A 10,441-nucleotide genomic window follows, 5' to 3' on the forward strand; every position below is an offset into this window, starting at 1 on the left:
CTTTGTGCACCGCACGCGGTGCGCCGGCCCCGCACGTGAGCCAATCACCGCGCACGGTGCACAAAGAATTTTTCTTGCCAGATAAGGTGGAGCAGCGCGGCTGGGCGCCGCTAGAGGCTCTGCCGAGAAGGAAAAGAGAGCCCAAGGCCACCAACTTGGTCAACAGGGCCGGTCCACTCATTTGGATCGGAGTTCACAGTAGACCGCTTAGGTTTGCTCAGGTTTGGTTATGCTCAACGCCTCAATCGCTGGCTAACTTGGCCTCTATCATCCCGTCATGGATGCACTTAGTTCGTGATGAGAATTGATATTAGAATGACCATATTTATTGATGTATTTAGATTATGGCTTACCACATTGTTGGTGCATTAGGCTCATCGAGATTCTACTTTTAGAATCTGGCCACTCGACTCAATTTGTCGGTGGAATTTTGGCTCTACATCCGATCGTGCATGGTATGTTCGCAATTCATACAAATGAAATGCATCCATCGTGTACGTTAATCTTCTTTTATTGGGCTGGGCCATTCCATCAAAAATTTGAGAGGGGCCGCGGCAGCATTTTGCCTCAACAATATACACAAATGATAAATAAGAAAATACTAAAGATTCGAACCATAAAATTTTTAAATTTTGAAATAAAGTACTTATTAAATCGAATAAAATGATTTTATCATATCCAGAATAATACCAATTCAACCTACTTCATGAATAAAATATGATCAATTTTTAAAATTTAAAAAAAAAATAAATAGAAAAATATTTTTAAACTTACTTTTTTATAAAAAATAAATTTATTGGAGTAGAATTTGAATTATGAAATGAGATCGAAAATTGTAGTTTGAAGGATTGAAGCATTCCTATTTCATCCTTAAATGGAATGGGACTTTCTCAAACCAAATAGCTACACTCATTCTTATTTTTATTACAGAACTTAACTCCTCTCAATCAAGCGACGTGTCATAATTTGTAACATAAAACAAAAGTTATGGTAACAAAATTTAATAAATTTAAATATGTTATAGAATATTTTCTTTTTACTTTTAATGAGGATGTTTAAAATAAGATAAAAATAAAGAATAGCAGTGAAGTCATTTATTATTCATCTACATATTAAAATATAATAAAAGAATTAGTTAATAACCTATAAAAAATTAAAGTAGGTATTATTATAATAAAATATTATCCTATTAATAATTGTCTAAGTGTTTGATATATACATACACGATATAAAGAACCATTCATTAATTTATTACAACAATAATTAATAATTTGTGATCACTTTAAAAATCATGTCAAAATATAGTTTCGGTTAATATGATCAACTCTTAAAAATGTTCTTCTCATAGAATTATTAATTATGAATAAGCTTAATGACCTAAAAAAAATCCTATATTTTTATCTCTTTTTCAATTTTAGTATATCATTTAATTTATTTTAATTAAATATATATATTTTATAAATTATTATAATATTGATCTGTCGTCAACCAGCATCCAATTTTATCATTAACATATCCTCTTAGAAATGCTGTGAAAATTTTGATAATGACATGAAAAAATAATAACAAAGAGGTGAAATGAGATGGAATAAATCAAGTTAAATGGACATCAAAATGCTTTTCTCACCGTATTTCTCCTACCCAAGCCCCTTTCCTGCTATCCATCCCTCCTCTGTCTCTCCCCTTCCAATTAATTCCCTCCACCTCCACCTCTCCCTTCCCTCTAAGTCTCTTGCCATCAGGTTCAAGTCTGACAAGGCTTTCATTGGTGCTTCTGAGAGGCCATTTGGTAGCAAGAGAGAGACCAGTAGAGTTTCAAAAGCCAAATGAGAATAATTGCTCGGGTTGGAACAGTTCTTGAGAAAGCGAAGAAGGGTGAGAAGGCAATGGAAAAGATAGGTGGTGGAGGAACCATGAAAGCAAGCATAAGGTCTTCACCAAGAGATGACTATGAGGGAGGAGGATCTGAAAGGACTCGCATTGCATTCGAAAGAGGATGTTGAGAATTGGACCAAATTTAGATATTTTTTGTGTACTTCTGAAGTACTTGATTCTTTAGATTAAGTTTCAAGGCCGAACAAAGGCTTCTAATGCTCAAATATATGATTATTTCGAAACAGCATAGTATTTCCACCCTTCTTCTTTGTACATCCTTTCTCCCTTCCCAAGATATCCCTTCCCTCTTTCCAAAATACCCTCCCTAAAAGGAACCAAAACCCAAACCTAAATCTAGACCTTCCCCACCGACAGCAGTGTACGTCCGCCGTGATGGAGGCTGGCCAATTCGTTTCTGGCATTGGTGGAGCTTTCGGAGGGCCACTCCTCGCAGCGGGTGGTGGAGATCATCTTCTAGTAGAGCTAGGGGTGGTCACCATTCGCCGATGAGATCGAGATGCTCTTCCGGATCTAGTACTTACAATGGGTTATCACACGCTTTGAAAAGTATCATTTCGCCGTCCGCATCAGTGCCACCTCCTCTATCGTGGCCCGTTGTGCTGCCGACGAGAACGAGATGATGCCTCCTCCTCTGCCTCCACCGGCGGCGACGAGGTCTATAATGCGGTGGTGTGGGAGAAGGCAGGGGGGGATCCAAACATTCGTCGACGGCTCATGACCCATTCTCTTTTCATTAGTGCAAAGAGTTTCCTAGCATCCTCTATCCTTCCATTAAATAATTGCAAGCGCTTTAATCATCAACCTTCAACAAAACATATCCTTCTTTTCCATCTGGACGAAGATTTTAAATGCTTTATCAATGTCTCTACACTTAGCATGCATATCTACCAGTGTAGTCCCCACTGTAGCCCGAGACTGAAGCCCATCCCTTTTTTTTTTTTTTTTGAGTAAAAGGAGAGTAATGGTGAACAAAGCCCATCTTCTTTTATAAGGTTAAAATGTATCCATTTCCCGATCTCCAAAGCTCTGAGATGAGCACAAGCCGATAAGGCTAAAACATATGTAAAGCCATCTGGAACGACTCCTCCATCTGCATGCATCTGATGGAAGAGATCTAATGCCTGCTGAAAACTTTCATGACAGGTGTAGCTCAAAAGCATGCAATTCCAAGACACCACGTTCCTCACTACTGGTATTTCATTAAACAATCTCTTTGCTTCTCTAAAATCGCCTGAATCGGCTGAAGACTACTATCTTGTGGAATGGGTGTTGAAGGATTGCACTGATATCAGAGCTATGTTACAGAAGCATGGGATGGGATCCCTGAAACCCAACATATTCTTATCTTGGAATATCAGCCAGATGGGGATAATGTTTTCCTTCAAAATAGAATGGAAGATCTTTCCACATTACTTAAACCGTGTTAGATTAATTGGAAGAAGTTGGTGACTTGGACTATATGTATGCTTAGAATCATCGGTGAAAGTCGGTTCAAGCCTCGTCAGGCTTGAACCCAATGGAAAGAGATTTGAACGAACAGGAGAGGTGGAGGTGGAGAGAGTGGAAGTGGAGGGATGGAAAAGAGGGCAGGGGTTTGATTAAGGGGAAGGTAGAGAAAAGCATTTTAATACTCATTTAACTTTAAGGCAAAAATTTATAAAATATATATGATTGGAAAAAATGAACGATATACTAAAATTGAAAAGAACGTAAGAGTATAGAATTTTTTAGGTCATTAATTCTTATGAATATGTTTTTTTTCTGTTTTATTTTTCTTTCTTTATTATTATGATTGTTGGAGAAGTTGTTATCAGTGGTTTTATCGGGAAACAGGGCTAACTCGGATGGGAAGACATTTAATTCTTCCGTAGTCCGGGTCGAGTTAAAAGGCAAGCTGCGAAACCGAACTGGTCCGTCTTCGGGGGTTGGTGGGCTGGTGGTGGCGGTGTACATTATTATATTCGCCTTCGGGGTTAGGTTGTGTTTCTCTCCCTCTCCTGCACCACCAAGCTCTCTTCTTCTTCTTGAGGCCAACGATAGAAGGAAGGGGAGGGGGGAGGGAGAGAGAGGAGGAGAGATGGCGTCTTCGCTCGCTTCGAAACCCTTTGTGGAGGCCCTCCGAGCCGACGGCGTCACCGGCCTCGGTTTCCGGCCTTCTGATCTCCGGGGGCTGTCCGTCCAGGTCGCGATCCGACGGCGGAGCTGCCCTCCTCGAAGGCTAGGTCTGCCCGGAGACCCCTTTTGTTTACCTTTTTATCCCGATCTATTACAATTTTTCTTTTTCCCCAAATCTGGTTCCTGATGGCGATGACGATGTTTCTCATCGCCGTTATATAAAATTCAATTTTTTTTAAAAAAAAATTAAGGAAGAAGAAGGGAGTTTAGAAAACAAAAAAAAAAAAAAAAAAAAAAATCATGGGTAATATGATGAAATAGGGAAGCACATAGCTTATTGTTAGAATGGAGTTTGTGGCATAGGAAACAAATTGAGGAAAAGATAAAAGATCTGGTCTTGTTTTCTTGAAATTAATACTTGGTGATTGAAAGTGAACACATAACAGAAAGAGATTCATATCAATGCGTCGATATAAGTGCATACATAGCACAAGGATATTCTACCACGTTAGGCAAGAACCCCGGTGTAAAGCGTCGTTTGGTTATTGACGAGATCAAAGAAAGAAAACAAGAAAACAAGAAGGAAAGAAAGGAAATCAGAGGACTTGATTATTTCTGGAAAATAAGTTTTTAAAAAATTGCAGAGCAAGTGGTTTTAGATGCAGGAGTCGGTACTATGTACTTGTTTAATGTAAAATACTCCAAGACAGGATTAAATTTTCATGAAAATGATGCAAAGATGCAAATCAGTAATTCTTTGCATGCTAATGTTAGTCCATTTTGTTTCTCACTTTTGTTCTTCATTTGGACATAAAAGTTCTGCCATAGCTTTTCAGCTGCCATTGTTTTTATTTGCTTATCCAGTGAATATGCTTTCTGTACTGCACCGCCCCACCAACACCAGAAAAGTAAAAAAGCAAAAAAAAAAAAAAAACTGCTTTCTGTAGTCATTTTACTAATTTCTGGCAGTCTGGTTGTTTCTTTCCCCGCAATCTTGACAATTTGTCATTTCTTGTTTCTTTGTAGAATTTAAATGAGCTCATGTTCTTGGAGTTTAAAATATTTGATTCTTCATCCAGATTCCACAATCTAGTTTAAAATATATTTTCGTTGATTGATACCGTTGCTTTTTCACTATTCTGAGAGTTTTAGTTCTAGACCATGATTTCTTTCCACTCCTTTTATATAAAGTACCAAATGTTTTCATCTTAATATATTTTTTTTGTGAAGCTTCTAAGGTTCTCCCATTTATTTGGCAGTTGTTCTGTCATGTTCGTGCTACAAAATTAACCATGTCTTAGGCCATTGAGAGCAAGGTTTTAAATCCTATTGGGATGGAGGTGTCTTGGTTTTTTTTATGGAACGGGATGTCTCGCTGTGCTGTCCTATCCCAACAGCGTTTTGGTCATGCATCCCAATAGATATCCCTATCTCTCTCCCCACCTTTCCTTTCCTTTCTTTCTTTACTTCTTTTCTTTATTTTCTAATACCTTCCTGTCTTTCCTTTCATTTTTCTTTCTTTTCTGATCCCTTTCTTATTTTTTTTTCTTTTTTCCTTTTTTTCTTCTTTCTTTCTTCTTTCCTTCTGTCCTTTCTTTTTCTCCTTCCTTCCTTTATTTCATTTTTCTTCTTCTTCTTTTCTTTCACTTTTTTCCTTTTCTTCATCTTTCCTTTCCTTCTTTCCTCTTTCTTCTTCTCCCCACTCGTAAATGGTTTCCGGAGTCCCAACCATATCCTAATCCCATTTTCTCACATGAACGGGATGGGATGCCCATTGTCCTGCCAAGACGTCAAACCTTGATGTGGGTAATATTAATACAATAGTTTAGAAGTCATATTCAGAGTCCAGTGATCACCAAGTTTCATATAAAGACATCCATGTCTAGGTTCTATTCTCATGCTTTCCCTTTGTGCCACTTTTTATAAAAAAATGTTCAACTTTCTATCAGTTGAATTGCTTATCATTCTTCTAGATGGGCATTTTTTTGCCTATATGGTTGTATATTATGATCATCTGTCATTTTATAGACTTAGTCCTGAATGTTCAAAATCTAAGTTTATATTGTCTCTTTTGAAAGAGCAGAGGTTCAGGCAATTGGAAATGTATTTGGAAATTACTTTAAAGTGGCCACTTACGGAGAATCTCATGGTGGTGGTGTTGGATGTATCATCAGTGGATGCCCTCCAAGAATTCCTCTTTCTGAAGCTGATATGCAAGTAGAACTTGATAGAAGGTTTCGTGCACTTTCCAAACAGACCCAAAATTTTCATTTTACATAATTCACTCTCAACTGGCATACAGTTTTCTAAACCTCTTGTTTATTTTCACCCTATGTGATGGTAAAAGTTTTAAGGTGTGCTTTCATTTAGCCACACTTAAATGATTTTGTACTCAGGAGGCCAGGTCAAAGCAGAATAACTACGCCAAGGAAGGAGACTGATACTTGTCAAATTTTTTCAGGAATCTCGGAAGGTGAAAAAAAATTTCCTCCTTTCTTTACGATACTCATGTTTAGGTGCCACCAGACAAAGTCAGGACTCCAGTCAGCATGCTCTGACATTGTTTGATCCAGTTGATTGATGTACAACATGTATTACAGGAATGACTACTGGAACTCCAATCCATGTTTTTGTACCAAATACAGATCAGAGAGGACATGTAAGCACTCAACAAAAATGGGAGCAGCTCTTTGATTATTATGTTTATGTTGTTTTATTTATTCAACTTCTAATTGATCAACCCTTGGATCATTGTAGGATTACAGTGAAATGTCAATAGCATATAGGCCTTCTCATGCAGATGCGACATATGATTATAAATATGGTTTAAGATCAGTGCAGGTAACCTATATTCCTTTCAGATGCTACCTTATTATGAGAAGAGTGCTGATACCTTCCCAAATTGCCCCCAGATACGCTATACCCAAAATTTTTGTGTGATAATCAGAGGTTCAGGTTTAAATTTGGGGCCAAAATCTTTGTTTTTGCTTTACCAATGCTTTAAAAGAACATGGCTTACAGTGTTTCAGCAACCTTTTCGGGGACATGTTATTTTCCTTATGAGAAATCTTTGAATCCAATCTCTAGATCATAGTTTTGCCAGACTCAAGAGATTATTGTTCACTAACAGTCGAGGGATGCTTGGTTGAACATAAATTTTAAATGCCCATGATGTATGATATTCTGAAATGGAGCTGTAGGGAGGTGGCAGATCATCAGCAAGAGAAACAATTGGGAGAGTTGCAGCTGGAGCTGTTGCAAAAAGGATTCTGAAAATGAAAGCAGGAACTGAGGTCTGTTTGTGTATCGAATTGTTTCTGATAATTTCTGAAATTGGTTCATTTTTCTTTCAGTGTTGAGAGATTATTTCATGTCCTCTCAATATAGTTGACAAGCTCTGATGCCTTTTCAGTCTCCTTGTGGCACTGTCTTTGTTCTAAGATGCATAGAACTTAAGAACATACAAATGGATTTAGGTTAAATATATAGTCCTGATATTTATCTGATGCTAGACTTGACATGTGCTTGTATCCTACTAATATCTAATGGAATAAACTTATGTATAGTTTTCATTTCCCTGTTAAACTATGTTTGTTCTGAGCTACTCTCACAAGGACAAAACATAAAAAAGAAAGAACTTATCTGGCGGATGCTATTATATTTGTGTCAAAAAATATGTTTGTCACTATTGTTGACTTGTGCATCACTCACTAAAACAACTGGTTTCGAGTTATGAATACTACATGCTTCTCATGCTGAAATGGATAGCTTTTCCTTCTGTTAAAATTTCTTCCCCCCACCCCCCAAAAAACAGATTCTGGCATATGTTTCTCAAGTTCATAAAGTTGTACTTCCAGAAGGGCTGGTTGATAATGACACTGTGACCTTTGAGCAGGTTTGAAGTTGCTAGATCCCGTTAAGAGTTACAAGACTTCTTTGTGTTGTATTAAATTTGTGTGAATTTTTTTACCAGATAGAAAGCAACATAGTTAGGTGTCCAGATCCAGAATATGCTCAGAAGATGATTGATGCCATTGATGCTATACGAGTGAAAGGGGACTCCGTTGGTGGTGTTGTGACCTGCATTGCAAGAAATGTTCCACGTGTAAGTATTTCATGTCATCCAGCATCATTACCCTGAAGCCCTTCCCAAGCAGTACACATTTATCCTGCTTTTATGCCATAGGAGTTGGAGTAAAAATATTCATTTATTTATTCTTTTTCCCAATAATTTTTTTGTAGATTTGCTCTCTGTCTAGATCTTTCCAAAATGTATTATAGCTTCCTCTAAGATTAGTTAAATAACCGCTATCACCATATTTTGTCAGGGGCTAGGTTGTCCAGTCTTCGATAAACTTGAAGCTGATTTGGCAAAAGCTGTACTGTCTCTGCCAGCAACCAAGGGATTTGAGTTCGGCAGTGGATTTGCAGGTTGGTGAACGGAAACCAGTAATACCGTAAAATTTTATCTAAGGTTTGTTGGCTCAACCAATGTGCCAATATGTGGGTTCTATGATCCAATTGGACATGGTCAGTTTGATCTTTTATGGAAATAAAGACAATATATTGTCCTGTTACCTTCATTGGTGGTGTCATACCTGTAGCTTGTTCCAATCTATGCAGGTACTTTTATGACTGGAAGTGAGCATAATGATGAGTTCTATACGGACAAGAATGGAAACATACGAACAAGAACAAATCGATCAGGCGGTATACAGGTCTGCTCCTTCGCTGTTTTATTCCTGTAGTTGTTCCTCGGAACTGCAATTTTATGAATTCATGGATTAAAATTATTGTCCTAAGATTTGAAGATGTATGTGTACAGGGAGGGATATCCAATGGAGAAACCATCTACATGAGAATAGCTTTTAAACCAACCTCTACTATCGGGGTAAGCGGGTTCTCTCCACATATATATGTCATCATCAGCACCATTTCTTTCCTGAAGTATGGAAAGATTTTACGCAATAAGCAGTTCCTCATGTTGCTTATTATTATGATACAATAATTGGAACTCTCCAGATTGTGTAGAAAAAATAACCACTTCATTTCCCTACTTAAAATTCACTTGTCCATCTGATGATTTAGGGCTCTTGAAGTAATGAAATGATATTCAAGCACATGCTTTAGTTGTAGGGACTGTATAACAACTTTATTATAAAGAAAATTTCAGTTTATGTTTTGCTTTTCAACTGTTGTTGCATTGGTGGACTTCAATACTATTTGATTCAATATGTAATTGATCCATGCAGAAAAAACAGAATACAGTAACCAGAGATCGACAGGAGACTGAGCTTATAGCAAGGGGCCGCCATGATCCCTGCGTGGTCCCTAGAGGTACAAATTTGTTCCACATCTGTTTCCATAGAAAACAGGGAACAGTTCTTTAATGACCCTTCTCCAAATGTGCTTGTCTTTTTGGTTGCTTCATTGGCATTTGGTCTTCTATGGCAGCTGTTCCGATGGTGGAAGCAATGGTAGCTTTGGTGCTATTGGATCAACTGATGGCACACCTAGCTCAATGTGAGATGTTTCCGGTGAACCCGGTCCTCCAGCAGCCAGTTAGTCCACTCGTCAATGGACCCTTGTTGTCGTCAAAACTTGCACTGTAATTTATTTTCTCCAGGAACAATTTTGTTTTTATTTCCTCTTTTGCTACAACAACAGAGGTAATGGGACTGCTCATGCAGCAGCTGGTTTGGTGTTTTGATCATTATTCGTTGTATTACCGTATGTATTATGTGGATCAGGGCAATTGTTGCTGGTTTTCATGATTGGCTGTGATTCTGTAATGCCTTTAGGTACCTAGTGGTTGAAGAAACATTAGTTTATACAGTGAGCGTGATTGAGCTGGGATTTCGTAGGTATTTGTTACGTTCAATATGTTAAGATTATTTGCATTTGTAGCATTCAATATGTTAAGATTGTCTATATTTGTTGAGAATGGGAACCCTACTTGTCCGCGCATCATCATCTGAAGCAGGAACTGCACTTTCCATCAGGATTCAGGTTAATGTTCCGAATTTGGATCCTGAAACCTTAGTGCCTTGTGGACAAGGCCAAGCTAGATGGTTGTTTTCCCTTCAACTTTAAACTAGGTGAATTGCTCCCTGCCAAGGTCATGCGAGTCCCATGTCTCACGCACTCAAAACAATTTGGACGGGCTCAAGCTTAATTGCCACTCCAGCTCCACATCAAAATTGTCTCAAGAAAAATAATAACACTGGTAGATAAGTGCCTTGGAGTACTACTGCAGTAGCCGAGCTTGGCTGGTTTGTTGCCTGCTAGGATATCGTAATAATTAAAACCAAGCATAATGCATTATACAGTTGCATAATCACATATCTCACCAATTTTGATATATACAAAATTCAAATAATTGGTTCGTACGAATGCCCAGATGGGGGGAAAAAAAGAGGCAAATGTTCAG

General features: G+C 38.0%; 1 protein-coding gene across 2 annotated transcripts; it reads left to right on the plus strand.

The window, feature by feature from the left end:
- The first annotated feature begins 3,803 nt into the window (after nt 1–3,803).
- LOC105044276 (chorismate synthase 2, chloroplastic) lies at nt 3,804–9,782 on the plus strand. 2 transcript variants are annotated; one of them, XM_010922094.4, is made up of 13 exons: nt 3,805–4,118; nt 6,095–6,245; nt 6,408–6,484; nt 6,612–6,670; nt 6,769–6,852; nt 7,212–7,304; nt 7,826–7,906; nt 7,985–8,116; nt 8,340–8,442; nt 8,635–8,729; nt 8,837–8,902; nt 9,264–9,348; nt 9,466–9,782. In XM_010922094.4, the coding sequence occupies exons 1-13, from the start codon at nt 3,974–3,976 to the stop codon at nt 9,621–9,623; spliced, it is 1,329 nt and encodes a 442-aa protein (XP_010920396.3). In that variant the 5' UTR covers nt 3,805–3,973; the 3' UTR covers nt 9,624–9,782. The 2 variants fall into 2 exon arrangements, with proteins under 2 accessions (XP_073111344.1, XP_010920396.3); XM_073255243.1 differs by lacking the exon at nt 7,826–7,906 and having other exon boundaries at nt 3,804–4,118.
- Nucleotides 9,783–10,441: the final 659 nt, after the last annotated feature.

The sequence above is a fragment of the Elaeis guineensis genome, chromosome 4 (genome assembly GCF_000442705.2).
Source record: "Elaeis guineensis isolate ETL-2024a chromosome 4, EG11, whole genome shotgun sequence".
Classification (NCBI taxonomy): Eukaryota; Viridiplantae; Streptophyta; class Magnoliopsida; order Arecales; family Arecaceae; genus Elaeis; species Elaeis guineensis.